We start from the raw sequence: 19,944 nt of genomic DNA, 5'->3' as shown, positions 1-19,944 counted from the left end.
TCCACCACAGCTTTCAGTGAAGCCTACACGTCAAAGAGTTTAGCAAGCTCAACCACCATTATATGTAAAACCACAAAAAGTTAATGAGATACATTGAATCGAACTCAACCACCATCATTGAAGTCCAATTGCTACTGGAAATTCTATTGAGGAAGAAAATGTATAGAAACTCTAAAACTCATGGTGATATAAGTACTGACGATCATTGACAAAGAGAAAGAAATCATACCAAGGGTGTCATACAGCGGAACATACGTTATGGTATGGCTATTACAGGCCTGTAAAAAATCAACAAAACATAGATTCATTATAGTTATTCAACCTGTCAAAAATTTGCTCCCAACATAAACAAACTTTTCCATTCAAGTAAGCACGGCATGCATAAATATGAAGCCAATCGTGATTCATGAAAATAGGAAACACAGTATTTACCTCCATTGCAGTAAGCCACTGGGGGCAGTTTGATCCGAATATACCACAACGATCTCCCTGTATACATTTAAAAGATACAAAAATATGAAACACCAAAGTTAGTTTCTTTCTTTTTTTCTTTCTTTTTTTTCCCTTTTGCTATGATAAACACCAACCTTTCGCAGTTACTCCTTTTCATTACCAACTTACATCAACTCTAAAGAACATCACATTACAATTATGAATCTTTTTCATTTCTTCATCCAGAACATAACAGATTGCACGTCAAAATTTAATACAAATTACAGTAACACATTAATTTATGCATTCATACACACACATATATTCTCAATAGGCACGTGACTTACAGGATTGACACCGCGGCTCCTGATGGCTGAACCCATTCGAAGGGCGGCATCATGAACCTCTTGATATGTAAGCCATACATAGGGACCCACCTGCAATTTCCATTAAACAAATTCAAAATTGGCATTTCATAAACTTATTTGGAAAGAAAAAAAAAAGAGCTTATGGGTTTCAATGGGTTTGTGCTGTTGCTCAAAAAGAAGGTACCTTTGTTTCCGTGACTTGACGCCGACCAAGCATTGGATTGTTCGGATAACTTTTCGCAGAGTCGCTGCCAGTAGAAGCAGAGTTTCAGCCATGAACTCACGCTTGGAATTTGAATTACAATATGTTTTGAATTGATTGCAATTTTCCAGTGATTTTAAGCTTTTTAGAAAACTAAGAACAGGGTTTGAGCTATTCGACGAGTTGCAGAGCGTGGATTGGTAGAAAAACAAGCGTCTTTTTCTTTGTTTTCTGCTTCAGCTTCTCTAACCTTTCTTTTGGCTGACCACAACCAGGAAAACCTTTCTTTTCGATCCTATTTTAGTATAGTATTAAAAAGTACGGGGAATTTGTCAAATGGCCTATTAGCTCAGCTGGTTAGAGCGTCGTGCTAATAACGCGAAGGTCGCAGGTTCGAGACCTGCATGGGCCATTCTCTTCTTTTTTGGTTAATTTTTATCCCAGAACAAACTGTCAAGCTCAAGCTTAAACACAATTACCTCCTTTTGGTTCTACCTTCTCTTTTTCTCCCGAGCATCAAAGTGAGAAAATTTAAAACAAGACAAAATGCAATTTGTTTCTACATCATATCCAATATAAATATGCCAAATTTTCCGGGAAAGTTTTTGTCCATTTACTCAGGATCCAAACAAACATTCTAGTTTTCAGTCTACATGCCTTCACAACAAAAATGTGACACTCAAATTAAAGTAAATTATTAACCCCGTAACGCATATAACGCACAACACATGCAACAACAGCAAGTAATACCAACAGCAGTAGTTGCGAAAACAACTCTTGAACTTGGACAGCATTGTTGGGGTTGATGACTGCACCGCCTTTCTTTAAGTCCATTAGTATCTACATCGAATGAAGGACGAGCTTTCAATTTCTTCTGGAACAACAGCTTCATTAATTTCCTTCTTTCTCTCCCCAACATGAGGCAACATGCAAAGCCCTAACCAACAACAAATAGGAGAACTAATGCAGCAACACCAAGGAGAAAATAAGGCTGAGCCAAACAGCAATCTGTTCTGCTGTAAAAAGACACAACGCAGCTGCAGGAAGAACAAAGTCTACGGCCAGCAACACACTTTAATAATACAGCAAGGCAGCACTAACCATAAAAGCAGGTCGAAAGACAGGAACTGTGAAGAGCAACTAGCCAAAAACAGTGGCGCACCAAGGGGAGACCAACCCATAGGGACTGCAATACTAGCAACCCCAAACTGAAGGAAGGACAGTAGAATCACCACACCAGTAACAAATCATTTACAAAACCAAACAGCAAAAAGTAAAGACAGCCAGGAAACCATTGGAGCAGCTGCACGAAGAGAAAAGCAAGACCATGTAAGCCACCAGGAATAGCAGCACCAGAACACTAAGGGATCACAAACTCGGAGTTCCATGTGGCACAATTGCTAAGCTGTAAACAATAGTGCTCTGGAAGTATAACTTTATACGGTATATCCAAGTGGACATCATCTACTCTGAAACAAAAGGGTGCAAACCAGTCTCCTCTCCTCTTATCTTATCTTGCATACAGCAAGACTCAACCATTCCAACATCCACCACTCAAAACTCAATTGAAGTCTTAAGAAACTAATCATGTGGAATTAACACAACAATCACAAATATAGATCACTGAATTCTACCCACGGGCTTGAGATTGACAGCTTGTAAGAAGGATGCAAATCCTTATCATCCCAATCACATTTGAATGCTACTGTCCTTTCCCTTTGGAGGATTGATCGATTGGTATCTTCCTGGACATACCCATGCCTCTATACTGAGGTCTTCATCCTGGTGGCATTACTAGGTGGACTCCGCAGCTTTTCACAGCTTTGCTAATACGCACAAAATGAACTCGGATTGTAGGCAAATAAGGCGGCATCACCCTTGTTCTTTTCACATTTCTTTCCGTGCGTGCCATTGTCGACATCATATCATGGAAAGGGACATATGACAGCCACACTAAACTCAGGTCTTTCCCTGTTGATTGAATATTATCAGGGCATACTTCCTTCACATACATATCAACAGCAAAGTCCCTGATGCTGAGTTGAGCATAAAAATTTAACCTATTTTTGGTCTTTTCGAGAAAAGCACAAAAAGAAATTCCTTTGTTCTCCCAATTGAAATTTTGAGGGATTTTAATAGAGAATTGACATTCGCAAAGATCCTTCAAATCCTTACGATAACTGAACCACTTTGGAATTCCCCTTCCTGGAAATTCAACCTGGACAAAAGTTGGGAGAGATGAGAGAAAGAGAGAGAAGAGATTGACTTGATTTATGAACATATTTTTCTTCTTTGCAATTCGAACTAGATTGTTACGCAGTCTCCAACAGTTAGCCAATCTCATTCCCAAGAACATTTGAGACTCTTTACGTTCCAAAAGGTTGGACAATTTTGAAACTCTTTCCAATGATAAGCAATCACTCACATCCAAAAGTTGCAATGCTTGTGGAAGATCTGGAATTTCTCTAAGTCTCTTGCAACTAACCAACCGAAGATCAATCAAGTTGACAAAGTTATTAATGCATACGGGAAGACTAACAAAATTGCTTCCTGATAGATCAAGTCTAGTTAATGTGGTCATGCAATCAAGAGTCAGAAGGAAATCGGCAATGTCTGAAAGATTGGATCCATAGAATTTAGATAGGTTGGGAAACGCTAAATTGCCTCCTTGAAGAGTCACAAGTGATTCTGCACTCCTTGAATCTTCAGACTTCGCCATTTTAGGAAATGAAAACAATTTTGAGCATTTAAGGACAGAAATTGTCTTTAGGTGCTTCAACTCATAAATGCTGCATGGCAGATTTGTAAGGTTTTCACATCTGGTTAAATACAGATTCTCGAGACGAGTGAAATGTCGAATTGACGATGAAGGCAATTCTTTGATGGAAGTCTCTGATAGATCCAGGTGTTTCAAATATTCCATCTTCCCCTTAATTTCAGGAAAATTCTCAAGACTTATGCAACCGTCAAGATTCAACTCCAGCAGAGATTTCAAGTTGACAATTCTTGGAAACAGAGTAAGACTACGGCATCCCGTAAGACTCAAGTTAACAAGCTTATGAAGGAATCCAGCAGAAGGATGAAGCTCAACTAAACTTGTACAAAAGTTTAGATTCAACTTCTCCAAGTTTGGGACTCCAGAGAAGTCAGGGGTTTTTCTTAGGAATTTGCTGTGCTCCACATTTATAAATTTCAAACTCTGTTCCACAAAACAGGGAGAAAAAGAGAGAAGATCGCATCATAAGCTTTAAAGAAACTTATAACATGCTAAGAAGAAAGAGAAAAAAATGAATACCTTGAATTCCAAATCCAGTCGTAAAATGCAGCTGCGAGGCAAAGCAAGACCAACAAGTTTCTTTGGATTAAAATTGGCTGGCAAAGATTGTGACGGATATTCAGGCCAGATAAGGAGCCTCAACTCATTGGGAAGACAATCAACTTCTCCAGACAAGCGCGCATTATGATTTATAAAAAGTCGAAGATTTTTCATCTTTGAGAAGCTTTCAGCATTCAAACATACCTCATCTGACTCAAGCCCAGCAGGCAACTTCACCATAATACCTTTGATCTTATCCGTTCCCTAGTATGATAAAGCAATACTATTAGCAAAGGACCAGTTTTTTGTGAAATAAAAATAAAATGTTTTAAATTATATATTCTACTTACTGTGTTTTCTGTTAAAACATGGTAAACATCCTCGTGAAACCACAACCTACTACGTTTTCCGGGCTCAGTTGGTGACTCTTGGCGAACTACTTCTTTACCCATTTCTTGTATCAAGTCATGCATCCAAATGCAGCCATCTTCCATAATATTTATAAGAGCCTTTTCCACGAGTACTTCAAGATCATACTTAGGGTTCATGTCACAACCTTCTAGCATTTGTATCACATAATCCTCGCCTAGACCTTTATAGAAAAATGCAATATCAAGGAAAACTTCCTTCACCGCGTCTTCTAGTGCATTATAACTTATTTTGAGAATTTCTTGAATCTCTCGGTTAGGAACTCTTCTGTAACCATCTAATGCATATTTCCATTGATCAATACTTCTACCACATAGATGTGAACCCAAAACCATCAGAGCTAATGGAAGACCGTCAGCATAGTCTACTACATTGTTTGCAAGTTTCGCATAATCATCTTTTAAGTGTCCATTTCTTGAAAATGAATTCCAACTGGTGAAGAGCTTTAAGGACTCATAATGATTTAACTTCTCAACCTCATATATTAGATTGACTTGATGAGCAATTAGCAAATGCTTGTCTCTTGTCGTTAGAACAATTCTGCTGCCTGAACCAAACCAATCAGACCCTCCAACTAATTTGTTTAATTGGTCCAAATGATTCACATCGTCAAGAACTAAGAGAAGCTTCTTACCATTCAACATCTTCTTTATCATATTGATTCCTTTGTCAACATTGGTCACCTCTACTTCTTTCACCCCTAGAATCTCAGAAAGAAGAATACTTTGTAGTTTGCCTAAGCCTCCATACGGCATTGATCTTTCTCGAACATCATCTAGAAAACAGCTACCTTCAAACATATGGGCGACGGAATTATAAACAGCTTTAGCAATTGTGGTCTTACCTATTCCACCAGTGCCCCATATCCCTACCATGCGAACATCGTTTCCTCCAACGCCCAAAAGCTTATCTATCTCGCGCACACGAGACTCTATTCCAACTGGGTACTTTGCTACATTCAAATACGCATGGTTTAATACTTGTAATGAAATCGCTTCAACGATATTGTCAATAAATTTTGATTCATGCCTGCAAGGTTATACAATATGCGAAAGATTAATGATGAATAAAATTTTGTCATATTATATATATATGCTTTTTATCACAAATGGTCCCTGAGGTTTGCGAAATTATCAAATTCCGTTCCTAATGTATTTTTTTTACACTAATGATCCTTAAGATTAGCCTCCACCCATCAAAATAGTCCCTGCTGTTAGCTTCCGTCAAATTTTCTACTAAATTGATGACGTGGCACATATGTGGAACCCTCACATCCAATGGTACATCTTTTTAATATATTTTAAAATATCTTTCTCTCTCTCCCTCTCCCTCTCCTTGTGTTCTCTTTCCCTTTCCCCCTTGCAAATCCATTTCTCTCTCCCTCCTCTTCCTCCCTTCGCTTTCTCTCTCTCTCTCCTTGTGTTAACTTTCCCTACCCCTCCTCGCATACCCACTTCTCTCTCTCTCTCTCTCTCTCTCAAAACAGAGCATGAAATATATTTAAACATATATAAAAAGATTTAAGTTGCTTTTAATTTTTTTTATTTATGAATTTTAAGTTTTAAAAATATTAAAAATATATTATATTACATTTAAAACTACGTGGCTCTATACCATTGGATGTGTGGGCTACACACATGTGCCACATTAACAATTTAACAGAAAATTTGACCAAAACTAACAGTAGGGACCATTTTGATGTGCGGAGAGTAACCTTAAAGATCATTAGTGTCGCAAAAAAAGGTTAGGGACGAAAGATGATAATTTCGTAAACCTCAGGGACCATTTATGATTAAAAAAGAGCCTATGTATATATATATATATACAGTCCCCTTCTATTGAGGGATCCCTCAAATAATTTTATTTGAGGGACGCCCTTTAGGGTATCCTACAATTTTTTTCCCAATGATCCAAACCATTTATTTTTTAGGTCTTCATTTATAGATCATCCTTACAAAAAATTAGACAAATCGGAAACCGTTTCGACATCCAATTGTGTCTTACAAAATCAATGAACACGGTGCTTCAAGAAAATGCTAAAATTTCAATAACTTAATTGAGTGGTCAAATGATATCGGATTCAAGTGATTTTTTGTAGAGATGATCTTTGAATGAGTATCTACAAAATAGACGGTTTGGATTAGTGAAATACAATCCGGAGTGGGGCCTACAAGGGGTGTCCCTCAAATAAGCTTATTTGAGGGATCCCTCAATGGAAGCTCTCTGTATATATATATATATCTATATATATAAAGCAAAAGGCAAAGAATGGTGAAACATTTAAAATACCAGAAAATGCCCTTGGTTAATGCAAACATTAAGAATTAAAATTATTAATTAAATGAGGATAATATGGTAAATTCACAATTTTTCATATTAAAAAAATTAAAATTAAAAGAAAATTCAGATAATGGATCCTATTTTTATGGAATACAACTATCCATTATCTTTTTTAATTCTAAAATAAATTTAAATTTTTTTAAAAAAAGCCTCTCGCAGGCGCAGAAGCGCGTGCAGGGAGGCTAGTATATATATATATGTGTGTGTACAACTCCCTTCTAAAAGGAATCCCCTTTTGACTATTTACAAAAATGGATCACAGGTTCGGATAACATGAACCGAGGACATCATTCAAGGATCACATGAACCGTTTATTATAAAAAATTACCAAAATCCGAAATATTTAGTCATCTAAAAATGCGGCAACAAATAGATTAATTCAACTTTTCCTCTACAAGGATCAGTTTGTATGTATAAGGATCAGGTTCAAAGGACACACAAAAGCCACATCTTTAAACCTTGGAGGTTCAAAAGCATTTGACATTAAAAACAATGCCTTTGTATTAAAAGCCAATCTGATCCTATTCTAACAGTTTCAATTTCCATTAAAAGATCAGAAATAAACAAGTCTAATAAGCAGCTAAGGTGCGTGGTTGAAAATAAATATATACCCGTTCATGAAACACCATCCGGACAGATTGGCTGCTTTCGTAAGACTTCTCCTCCATCTTTGCACCTTCTCCATGTCATCTTTGAACTCGCATTCATAGTCAGCAAGTGCCTGACCGAAACTGCCCCTTTGATGCCGTACATCCGACGGATTCACCTTGTAAAAAACAGGCCAAACTATTTGCTCCCTTGTTTCTTTACTCTCAAGGATCTTGACGAGTTCATCCAAGCACCACTTCGAAGATGCATAGTTTTCGGAGAACACGATGATGGAAATCTTCGACTCTTCGATCGCTCTGAGAAGGGCCGGTGATATTTCTTCCCCTCTCTTAAGACCATCATCTATGAAGGTCCTAATTCCCTTCCGAGTCAAATTACTGTGCAGATGATCAGTAAAGTTGAATCGCGTGTCCTCGCCTCTGAAACTCAGGAAGACGTCGTATGTCATTGAATGACTGACGTTTGATTGGGTGCCGGAAAAGTAAACAGGCTGATCAAAGAGCTGGGAAGGGCATGGCCTCTGGGTTTCTTTTCTTTTAATAAGAAAGCATCTTATGAGCGAGGGAAGCTGCGAGGAAGTTAGCTGCGAGCTTCAACCTCCTTTGGGAGAACACTGCGAAGTCGATGAAGGTGAAGGGAAGACAAGGAAAGGGAAGGAAACAAAGAAAGAGGAAGGGCCAGTGTTCTTCCGTTGAACTTCAAACGTCTTTTCCAGTCCAATTATGGGCAGTTGAAAAATCCAAAACGACAAAAGCTCATACGCATAGTAGTTGGTGTGTTTCAGTGTTGTCCTTTAATTCTACTTTAAACAAGCGATAATCTTTTTTAATACAAGCAATAATCTTTTTTAATACAAACAATAATCTAAGCTACAAGGAGAGCCAAGTTTTTGCGCGCACACCTGAGACCCTGTTGGCAACTTTTTATTTTCCTTTTTGGGTGGATTTGTTGGTGATAAAGACAACTAAGAAATCCACAAAGATTATTTTACATTGCATAGACCAAGATCCATTGAGAATCAGTTAATCATTGATTTTGGGGTTATAGCAATGTAGATACAAGCAATTGGTATCTGACATTCATTCTGAAACAGCCATTAATTCTTTAGCAATGAGATCAGAAGTAAAGTAGCCATTAATTCTTTATCGTCTTTAACTTCCATAAAAATGGTTTGGGAAGCAAAACATTTCTTGTCAAATATGATATCTGACATTCATTCTGAAAGAGTGAATGAATATAGCAATTCTGTGGGTGCACTTGCAAGCACAAATAACTGACATTGGGACCAATATATATGGTTTCTCAAACCAGAACTTTTCATATTATCTTTATTTATACACAAACTAACTTAAGACGGACTCACAGGGATCCGAATCCAGAGTCCTTGTGGGTAGCACCTGCCCACTATCAGCAATCACATCTTTGGGAAATTGTGGTAAAAAGGTTTTCTCCAGTAGCTTCCGGCTTTCGACATTGCTGTCATACCCTTGCTTCCTTTGCTTCACTGTACAGTTTATCAATGCGGTCCTGCAGATGATATTCCAAAAAATATAAACTAACATTCACTTGACGAAGTCAGCTTTTACTATTTGAGAGAGAGAGAGAGAGAGAGAGAGAGAGAGAGAGAGATTTATATATCGAATGAGGGAGACCCGTTTATGGCATAGCACTTGATCATTAGCAATAGAAATTCATTTCTTTTAAGAAATAATCCAAGGTCACAGCCGCAAGGGTGGGGAAAGGATATTAAGTGAGTGGCAAACTGAAGGTCTACCAGGTGCTTGAAAAGGAAGTCGCACAGTTACAGTGAGGAGATTTAAGACAACATATAGAAAGAGAGAGCAGAAGGCATACCTTGTAATATTTAAGTAGGTGTGTTCTCTTCAGTTTGAATGTTGGAGTTATAAGATCCCTCTCCATGTCAAAGGGATTTGGTTCCAAGTGGACTGCTTTTAACAGCTCAAAACCTCGTAGCTGGAGGAAGGTCACCCAAGTCAGATTGAGTAGACATTAACAGAGCATCAAGTAAGAAACAGGGAGTTGAGACAATTTTCTACATACTTGCTGCTTCTGACCAACACTATTGAGCTCATCCAAAATGTACTTTCTTGCCTTCAGGTTTTGACATAATGATTTAAAACCTTCGGTCAAATGATGCTCTGCTGCCCAATCCTCCAATGCCTTTCTGTCAGGGACCACCACAGCAACAAGAAACGACTCAAAGCTGTTCCCATAAACCCAAATCTGCAAACCAGAGGAAAGTTCAGATATCCACAACTTCAGAAAACAGCAAAACAACCAAAAGGAAATTTTCACAAATTAAAATGTAGTAAAAAGACCAAAAATACAAACTCGTCAATGGAGGAAAACAGAGGCGAGTCCTGATGTATGGAAATAGTTCTACTTCTATTGGATGTAGTAACAAGCAACGTACCGATGTGATAAGAGGGCATTGCAGGTATTTGCTTTCAATGTTTTCCACAGCAACATATTCACCTTGAGACAGTTTAAATATATTCTTTTTCCTATCTATAATTTTCATTGCTCCATTAGGCTGCAATTCTCCAATGTCACCTGCAATCCACTCAAAGTCAAGAAATACCACATTTTAATGCAACAATTAACCATCAACAAAACATTCTAACATGCACACCTTGACAAGCCAAAAGACTGACCATCAAGCAAGTAAATTATTTCATTCAACTGTTGGCTAATTATTGTAAGAAGTTTTACCAGTATGAAACCACCCATCAATAAGGACTTCCTCTGTCAGATCTTGTCGCTTGTGGTAACCAGAAAACAAGGATTTTCCTCTCAGGCAAATCTCTCCACGTGGCACACTGGAAAGTGCATCATATCCCATTTCTGGCACTGACTCAAGCCTTGTTTCAATAGTTGTCATGGGGACCCCCACAGTTCCCATCATAGGAAAAACATTGCCAATAGACGTAAGACTTCCACCACAGCTTTCAGTGAGGCCTACATGTCAAAGAGCTTAACAAGCTGATGGAAAGTTCTTTTTTTAAGGAAAACTTTTATAAACTACTGTTGATGTGTTGTGAATCAAATTTTAAAAAGCTTGCGTCACTGACTAGAAAATCTTGCATACATGGTACATCCTATATCATGCATATCATGCATATATAGTTGTAATGATAAGTAAATATCTTAACCTTATAAATTTTCCTGTATTTTCCAAATTACGCTTTAGGTCAAGTCCGCATCACAATGTCTTTTCTTTTTTCTTGGCCAAATATAAAGGTCACTGCAAAACCTACGAAGATTACCTAACACCATTTATATGATTCTATGTATTTCCTAGATGACTTAGCAGATATTCATCCAACCATACCATATCCTTGTGACAAAGTACTGCAGGCGGTGACCCTAAAAAATTCCTCCACATGCCTAGGCAAAGGTGCAGCACCAGACAACAGTATACGAACTCGTCCCCCTAGTGCTTGTTTCATCTGCCACAAGTAACACTTCGTTAGAATGTAAAACAGCTATCTCAAGAATGGAATGGTGAAGGATGGGATGACTGACCTTATCAAAGACAAGCTTGTCCAAGAGAGGTGCTGCGTTTTCTTGTGGCAGACCCTTCTCCAGATTTGCCAACTTGCTGTCAATTAAAGCTTCATTAGTTTTATTGCAGAGATGCAAATGCAAACAAAAATATTTCCATTTTATCGTCACTCATACTAGTTATAAGCATATTGGAACAGCGTCTTCCTCAACGCACCACTAGATGAAACTTTATTAGCAATACCTGCATGAAGAAAATTTAAGCCAAATATTTAGAATAGCAAAATTCAAGGACATATATCTATATAGTTCAGTATAATGCATGCATTACCAGTGTATATGCGATCATACACTCTAGGGACCCCGCAAAACATAGTAGGCCTTAGTTCCTGAAGGTCCTCCATTAGAAATCTGATATCCTTCAAGTTCAAAGTAAAAAATCACATTGAGAACAAGTTGGTAATGCACCAAGAGAACTTTTGAATAAAACATATAAGTGTAAGAAAAAGAAATCACTGCAATAAATTACTGTTATTACTTACTCCTCGCCAGAAGCCTATAGAGGAACCCTTGTAGATGCAATAGCTCTCCATAATTTGATCATATACATGGGCCAAAGGAAGAAAGGAAAAATACGAATCTCCTTCTGTACACTGAAATAATCATGTGATCAATTTCAGTGTCAATCTCATATGATTAGGCACCAGGAAATAATCATTGAGTTCAATTGATAAACTTAACAACAAATCATGTTCTCAACTTTCTAGTGGTAATACTTCCTTGTAATCACAGAACTTAGAAAGAGAAACCAAAATTTTTTTATAAAAAAAGTGCAAATAAGAGGCAGCATACTCATTAATTTGGAAACTTCAAGGACATATATCATAAAAAGGATAGGAAACTCATTTATTATGGAAATAGTAATCTTGTTCAGTTGTTTACCACTTTATCTGTTAGAAAAAGTATTTGCTCCACAGACAATACTTCTGCCATAATTGCTCCATTAGTAATAATAACACCTTTTGGTTCTCCAGTTGTTCCACTTGTGTACATTATAGTGCAAATGTCAGTCCTCTGTTTTGGAGGTAGTTCACAAACTAAATTTCCCTGAAAAAAGATGAGGAAAGGTGGTTTTACATTATTGAAAACTATTTGACCAATCTTTTACCAAAAAAGAGAATTTATATGAGAAAAACAGTGTTAACAAATTACCAACTGAGAGAATTCCTCCCAAGAGAAACAAGATACCCCCAGTCCTTCAGCTTCCTCCTTTTGAGTGCTAGAAATATTTGCAAAGCTGACAATTGCTGAACAAAGCAAATGCATAACTGAGATACCATCCTTTGAAGTTTCACCTTAAACTTCAAGTATCTAAGGAAATAGCATATGACCTACTTTTTAAATGCGTAGAGCAATTTGGAAGGCATGACAGAATCTGCACAAAGCATTTCGATATGAGCAGGACATTATGAAACAAGAGAAAGAGAGCCAGAAACAACTAAAATACCATATATTTAATAAACTAATGGGGGTCAAAATACACAAAGTCAAGTTCGTCTTTTTATTTATATTGAGGTTTGGTGCCATGGAATTGGATTAGGAAGATTTTAGTACCACGGTATCAGAAATCAGTAGCCTTGAACATTTAAGTAATCATGATGATCCTATAAATAAAAGGTACTCATGATCATGAGGAAATAGATAGAAAGATAACTTACAGCAGAGATCTTGTTCTCTTGAACAAAAGCTATGGAAACTTCAGCATGATTGATGATGAATTCAACTGCATTAGCACCTGTTATATGTAAAACCATGAAAAGTTAAAGTGATATATTTAATCGAACTCGACCACCATCATTGAAGTCCAATTCCTACTGGAAATTATATTGCAGAAGAAAATGTATAGAAACTCTAAAACTCATGGTGATATAAGCACTGATGATTATTGACAAAGAGAGAAAACATACCAAGGGTGTCATACAGCGGAACATAGGTTATGGCATGGCTGTTACAGGCCTGTAAAACATCAAGAAAACATAAAAGCATTACAGTTATTCAACCTGATAAAGAATTTCCTTCCGATATTGATAACTTTTCCTTTCAAGTGAGCAATGCATGAATATGAAGCCAATCATGATCCATGAAAATAGGAAATACAGTATTTACCTCCATTGCAGTAAGCCACTGGGGGCAGTTTGATCCAAATATACCACAACGATCTCCCTGTATACATTTAAAAGACACAAAAATATAAAACACCAATGTTAGTTTCCTTCTTTTTTTTCCCCCTTTTGCTATGAGAAACACCAACCTTTCACCGCTACTACTTTCACTAACAACTTGCATCAACTCTAAACAACATCACATTACAAATATAAATCTTTTCTTTGCTTCATTCACAACATAACATATTGCATGTCAAACTTTAATGCAAATTACAGTAACACATTAATTTATGCATACACACACACATACATTCTCAATAGGCACGTGACTTACAGGATTGACACCGCGACTCCTGATGGCTGAACCCATTCGAAGGGCTGCATCATGAACCTCTTGATATGTAAGCCATACATAGGGACCCACCTGCAATTTCCATTAAACAAATTCAAAATTGGCATTTCATAAACTTATTTGGAAAGAAAATAAAATCTTAGGGTTTGTGCTGTTGCTCAAAAAGAAGGGACCTTTGTTTCCTTGACTTGACGCCGACCAAGCATTGGATTGTTTGGATACTTTTTCGCAGAGTCGCTGCCAGTAAAAGCAGAGTTTCAGCCATGAACTCAGGCTACGAATTTGAATTACAGTATGTTTTGAATTGATTGCAATTTTCCAGTGATTTTAAGCGTTTTAGAAAACTAAGAACAGGGTTTGTGCTATTCGAGTTGCAGAGCGTGGATTGGTAGAAAAGCAAGCTTCTTTTTCTTTGCTTTCTGCTTCAGCTTCTGTAACCTTTCTTTTGGCTGACCACAACCAGAAAAACCTTTCTTTTCGATCTGCACGACATGCCGTTTTCTTTCCCATTTTAGTATAGTAGCAAAAAGAACAGTCAAATTATCAAACGGCCTATTAGCTCAGCTGGTTAGAGCGTCGTGCTAATAACGCGAAGGTCGCAGGTTCGAGACCTGCATGGGCCATTTTCTTCTTTTTTGGTTAATTTTTATCCCAGAACAAACTGTCAAGCTAGATCGATCTGCTTAAACACAATTACCTCCTTTTGGTTCTACCTTCTCTTTTTCTCCCGAGTATCAAAGTGAGAAAATTTAAAACAAGACAAAATGCAATTTGTTTCTACATCATATAAACATTCCAAATTTTCCGGGAAAGTTTTTGTCCATTTACTCAGGATCCAAACAAACATTCAAGCTTTCAGTCTACAAGCCTTCACAACAAAAACGTGACTCTCAAATTAACGTAAATTACTAACCCCGTAACACATATAACGCACAACACATGCAACAACAGCAAGTAATTCCAAAATGGGATGAGAGATTTACCTGAGAAACTGCCATGGAGACTCCAACCCCTCCGGCAACTCCATGAGCCCATCTTTAGCATAAATGCTCCTGTACACAGGCCCCGCGGATGGCCTCCCGTCGGCCGCCGGCCTCGATTCTTCAACCTTCACTATAAAATCCATCAACCCTTTTACTCAACTCAGCTAAGTAAGCAAGCTAGCTAGAACAATTTTGGATAGCTATGGTAATATTATGGTGTTGAAAGCTTTATGGTGAATGTTATAATTAATAACTAGAACCAGAAATGGAGGTGGGACGGTTTGGTACAGCTGAAAGCAATAAATTCTGGTTTTTTGCTTTAGAACAAAATATTCATATCTTCACCAATTTATATCGGCGTTTATGAGGGGAAAGTCTTGAAGCTACCGGCTAGCGGCATTTATAATGGTAGATGTAGTTTGGTGGGCGTTTCGATTTTTTTTTTTTAATGTAAATGATAGTCTAAATTAGAAGATAGAGTGAGGGAAGTTTCTCACATATACTACCAAAGTATCATAGGAGTCGATCTTGACTGAGACCACTAATTTACAAGTCAAGACATTTTTTCATTAGGCTAGAGCCGATTGGCATTAACTTATTAGAACTAATGCTTGTTTTTGTGATGAAATAGAGTAAAACAATAACGCTTTTTTGGTCTTTCTATTTTGTTGGTTTTTTGGTGAGCTGCCCTGTGGTACATTGTGGTGAAAATGGGTAGCCAAATTAGAATGATCTCCAATTATTTGAAACAATTTCCTGATGCAGGCATGTTAATTATAGTAATTATTTTCTTCCATGGTGATGTCATGTGGATCATGAGCAATAAATGGTGCACCAATTCATACAAGATCCAGCTAAGTTGAAGACCAAGTGGTTGGAAGAAAAAAAAATATATTCAGACATTTGTATACTTGATCTACTGGATAAGATTTTAATAAAATTAACTTTGCCCCAAGTATTTTTCTATGATGTCTTCAGAATTAGTTAAATGGAAAATTGTAAATTGATCCTTTAGATTTTGATATTTTTCTATTATGCCCCAAGTATTTTTCTCTTTTATTTTTTTAATTACTTTGTTCACGATCTTTATCTTATAGATCCATATCTCATCTGTCTCATAAGAGACAAACTCTAGCAGATTTCTTTTTTTCTTTTTTTTCTTGGAAGAAATGAAATTTTATGACTGCATTTTACATGCTGAAAAAAGATAGACAAATAAATGTTAAAGCCATAGGTTAATTAAAATGATGGAAGTTAGCTGAAAAATGCAGGTGGGTGAGGTTGGGTATGACAAAAAGAAATTAATGGTAGATTGATGCATAAGTCTAAGCAGTCCATCAGAATGGTTGCCTGTTGGACTAAACCCCAACAAAATTTGTGACTCTGTTAGACATTTGGTACAGCAATGTTTGAACCTTGACAAGATGACAACATCCTGATTGATATCTGATCATTTGAAGCTTTTTCTTTTTCTTTTTCTTTTTTGATTAAAAGATTAATTACATATGTTAAATTGCATTCAAGGTCCAAAATGAGAATCCTGACTGAAAAAAAAAAAAAAACAAAAGGATGCAAAATAAGAATTCAATTTAAATAGTAATAGGGGCACTTATGATGAATACGCTACAACTCCAGGTACCTAACTTTTTTGCTTGTTTACTGATACCTTAGAGCACTTCCAGTGGCAAGGGGAAGCCTAGGCAAGAGAGGGTCTAGGCTAGCATGACGACTCCAGCGTGCAAGGGCAAGTCTGGGCAACGCTTGAGGCCCATCAACCTGGGCAAGTCAACGGGCAAATCCAACTCGTGTTGCTGTCTGGGCAAGTGACGTAATGCTGACATCATAATGATGTCAGCAGTTAATTAAAATAATAATAAAAGGAAAAAAATACCAAAAAATTCAGTTTTTTATTTTTTTTATTTTTATAAATACGTAGTCATATTCTTTATTTTCCACACTAACATCCTAAATCCTATCTAAATTAATCATTTATGTATAAAATTAAAAATTAAAATAAAATAAAATGAATAGTAATTATCTTTTGCCATGACAAATAGATGAAAGTGCTCTTAGATTATCTATGTTTTAGTTTTGAGAGCATTTGAGTTTATTTATGTGAGGTGTTTGTTATTTTTGAAAGTACGAAATAAATTTTGAGAATTTTTTATAAAAACTCCAAGTAAATTCAGCCCAAACTACAAAATGGGCCTAAACTAAAGGTTCAGCTTTCATCCAAGTCCAAAAGTTGGCTGGCCGTAGTTGGGGTTTTTCCCTGCTCCGTCAGCCCATTTGTCTGTTCATACCAAAGAATGAAAAATACTCTCTGCAAATGTTTTCAAGTCCAAATATGATTATATATTTTGCACAGAAGAGGCAAGATCCCAATTAAGAGAACAAGGCTGCGAGAGTAGCAGCAGCAACAGGGGAACAAAATTAACCAAAAACTACCAAACACCAAAACCAGGCAGCCCCCATAAAAGGAAACTGAAATTCTACAGAAATCAAAAAGGAAGCAGCCAAAAGAAACCATAAATCAACTTCAGCAACCCAATTGAAGAAAAGAAGTCTGCCTGCAATTCAATTTCAACCCCAAAAATTCTTTGTTCTAAATTACATGATCCATGCATCAACAAGGACCCAAAATGCTACAAATATTACACAGAGATCTAAAACACCAAAAATTACCCAACTTGTGGCGTTGACTTTCTACAATGTGGACGACCGACCACACATTCTACCAACCCACTATAGTCAATGGGATGAAAAGAATGACAAAGACAAGTACAGAAGAACACTGAACCCATTGCACTTCTTCACATCCTGCTCTTTCTCTGTTTTCTCTGCCTAGTGCCTACCCCCAAAAAAAAAAACCTAAACCAACCCAAACCCCCAAATTGCCACTAGACTTATAGCTCTAACCCCAGCTCACATGGCATTTTGCATTATTGTCGGTGGGTTTTTGCTCTAACACAAATAAATGGCGCCAAAACCCATTAAATCTGTCTCATTTATGAGCCTCTCTATAAAACCCCAGTTTTTTGTTTTGTTTTGTGTGTTTTTCTTGCTCTCCTTCTCTCTCGTCAATTCTGGGCATTTAATGCCTCCTCAGCCCCCCAATTAATGACCGCACCAGCCCTCATTTACTCTCCGACTCTCCCATTTCCCACCGTCTGTTCTCCCCCCTTCCTCGCTCCATCCCCTCCCTCCACGTGTCTCTCCAGAATTTAATCGTTCCGATCTTTTCTTTTGGTTTCTATCTTCTGTTAAACCTCTCTGGCGATAACAACGCCTCTGGATCTCCGCACCGGAGGCGGCTCGACGAGAAAGCTGACATCGCCGATGATCTCATGAACATCGGACTCGTCATCGACTTGCTCCGGCGAGACGATCCTCCTGCGCCGCCGCCGGAGAATCTCGCGCTCGGCTCCGTCAGCGGGAAGAAGCATTTCCGGCGGAAGAAAGGCGATTTCATATTCACGCCGCCTCTGTACGTTGACCTGAAGGAGAAGACCCGAGCCTTCGTCAACGACCCGAAGGGCGACGGCCGCTTGCTCCAGAAGCTTCCTCTCCGGTACCGCCACGGTGACGCCGTCGCTGGCTCCGTCACCATCATCCTCTCCGCTGACGCCGAGCTCCGCTCGAATCCGAACGAGTGTGACCGCTTCAGGACGAAATCTCCGCCGTTGATCCGATAATCCTCCCAGTAGTTGGAGCTCCTCCTCGGCGACCGCTCCTCCGCGCACCGTTCGATCTCGGTGACGATCGAATCGGAATCCCGAGACGCCGGAGCTTCGGCAAGCGGCTCGAGCGCGATGCTCCTGAAAACGGCGTCGTCGAGGCTCGGCCGGATCCTGGCGGCCATCAACGGAACGAACGGAGACTCCGGGCGGAATATTCCGGCACGGCAGAGAGGACAGTTGGCGTGAGATCGAAGCCACATGTCGATGCAGTCCACGTGAAACACGTGCGAACAGACCGGAAGAGTGCGTACGTAGTCGTCGTCTTGGAACTCGATCAAGCAAACGGCGCAGTCTTTACTGAGAGGATTATTCAAACCGGTCGACGTCGTTTTGGACGTGTAGAGAGAGAGCGGGATCGTTTTGATGACCGACTCGTCGAGGCCGTAGGGAGAGAAGGCGTGGAAGCCGAGGTCGGCCGGGTCAAACGACGAGTCGTACCGTGGAGAGTCTAGGTCGCCGATGGAGGAGGGGAGGTAGGAGCGGCGACGACGGCGGCGCCAGCGTCGTTGGAGGCGGAGGATTGGCGGGATGACGTGTTGGGAGATGAGGCGGGAGTAAGTGACGATTAGGAAGGCGGTGGCGACGACGACCACCATGGCGATCAACGGCGGGGAAAAGTCGATGGGGTACTTGGACGGCGGAGATGATGCATGGAGTGAGGTGGCTGTGATGATGGGAATGGATAGGGTGGGTGCGCGTGCAGGATATGGCGATGGAGCTGGAGCTGCAGCAGCAACCATTTTTATGGCGTTTATCAGTGGAATGAAGTCATGGTGTTTTGAAGGAGAAGTGTGTTGTGGGGAAGGAGGGAGGGGGTTTAATGTTACGGTTGACTGTTTAGTCGTTTTGTTTGCTGTTTTTGTTGTGATGCGGTGCGTTTCGGAGGTCGATGCCTACGACACGTCAGAGTCAGTGAATTTAAGGCCGCGCGAAGCCGCTGTTTTCTTGTGCGGGTTGCACCACGTTGCTCTCCATGTGGACTATTTCCTTTTTGGGTTCGCATTTGTGTAAATTTCTGAAAAGACCAAACTAACCCCACAACCGTTGTTGAAAAATCTTAACTCACAAGTTTGTCACAGGCTCACAGATACAGATACTGTAATGAATTCGCAACTTAATTGTTGACCAGTTATGTCTCGATTCTGTTCTGTGCCTTTGTCAAGAATAAATTTTTTTGGTAATTCTTGTCAAGAAGAAATTGGAAGATAATGTATGCATAAATGTTTTTTGTTTTTTTCAACCAAAAACGGGAACATTATTATATACTTGTCTCATTATAATATATATATATATATATATATATATATATCATGGCATGGTTTTCAAACTGAGAAATTTTTGCATGTTGCTCGTGCTATACCATTCAATGTATATTAGATATATAAAAAAAAATTTTAATTTTTTTAAAAATTAAGTCGGAATATATTTCTACATGTCCTATGTGTATGGGGAGTCCGATTTTCCTGTTACCGAAGTCCCTGTG

General features: G+C 38.6%; 3 protein-coding genes and 2 non-coding genes across 6 annotated transcripts; 2 read left to right on the top strand and 3 right to left on the bottom strand.

Moving 5' to 3' along the window:
• Nucleotides 1,341-1,414, top strand: TRNAI-AAU. The gene has a single exon. It is a non-coding gene; the product is annotated as a tRNA-Ile (tRNA).
• On the bottom strand, nucleotides 1,556-8,611 carry LOC18766800 (TMV resistance protein N). 2 transcript variants are annotated; one of them, XM_020570036.1, is made up of 5 exons: nucleotides 7,699-8,611; nucleotides 5,592-5,776; nucleotides 4,669-5,522; nucleotides 4,298-4,582; nucleotides 1,556-4,201 (listed from the first exon to the last, which is right to left on the bottom strand). In XM_020570036.1, exons 1-5 carry the CDS (start codon nucleotides 8,142-8,144, stop codon nucleotides 2,780-2,782), a joined length of 3,192 nt encoding a protein of 1,063 aa, XP_020425625.1. In that variant the 5' UTR covers nucleotides 8,145-8,611; the 3' UTR covers nucleotides 1,556-2,779. The 2 variants fall into 2 exon arrangements, with proteins under 2 accessions (XP_020425625.1, XP_007201560.2); XM_007201498.2 differs by having other exon boundaries at nucleotides 4,669-5,776.
• LOC18767174 (long chain acyl-CoA synthetase 2) lies at nucleotides 8,808-15,377 on the bottom strand. Its single transcript, XM_007201676.2, has 19 exons — nucleotides 14,722-15,377; nucleotides 13,912-13,975; nucleotides 13,721-13,810; nucleotides 13,388-13,444; nucleotides 13,189-13,237; nucleotides 12,940-13,016; nucleotides 12,617-12,656; nucleotides 12,434-12,528; nucleotides 12,164-12,328; nucleotides 11,764-11,874; nucleotides 11,553-11,640; nucleotides 11,399-11,465; nucleotides 11,243-11,318; nucleotides 11,049-11,166; nucleotides 10,430-10,675; nucleotides 10,131-10,270; nucleotides 9,758-9,940; nucleotides 9,551-9,670; nucleotides 8,808-9,223 (listed from the first exon to the last, which is right to left on the bottom strand). Exons 1-19 carry the CDS (start codon nucleotides 14,862-14,864, stop codon nucleotides 9,176-9,178), a joined length of 1,977 nt encoding a protein of 658 aa, XP_007201738.1. The 5' UTR covers nucleotides 14,865-15,377; the 3' UTR covers nucleotides 8,808-9,175.
• On the top strand, nucleotides 14,288-14,361 carry TRNAI-AAU. The gene has a single exon. It is a non-coding gene; the product is annotated as a tRNA-Ile (tRNA).
• LOC18768425 (RING-H2 finger protein ATL65) lies at nucleotides 17,273-19,672 on the bottom strand. Its single transcript, XM_007199291.2, has one exon. The coding sequence runs from the start codon at nucleotides 19,199-19,201 to the stop codon at nucleotides 17,975-17,977; it is 1,227 nt and encodes a 408-aa protein (XP_007199353.1). The 5' UTR covers nucleotides 19,202-19,672; the 3' UTR covers nucleotides 17,273-17,974.

The sequence above is a fragment of the Prunus persica genome, chromosome G8 (genome assembly GCF_000346465.2).
Source record: "Prunus persica cultivar Lovell chromosome G8, Prunus_persica_NCBIv2, whole genome shotgun sequence".
Classification (NCBI taxonomy): Eukaryota; Viridiplantae; Streptophyta; class Magnoliopsida; order Rosales; family Rosaceae; genus Prunus; species Prunus persica.
Note: the sequence above shows the minus strand (reverse complement) of the source record. Positions and strands in the feature narration are given on the sequence as shown.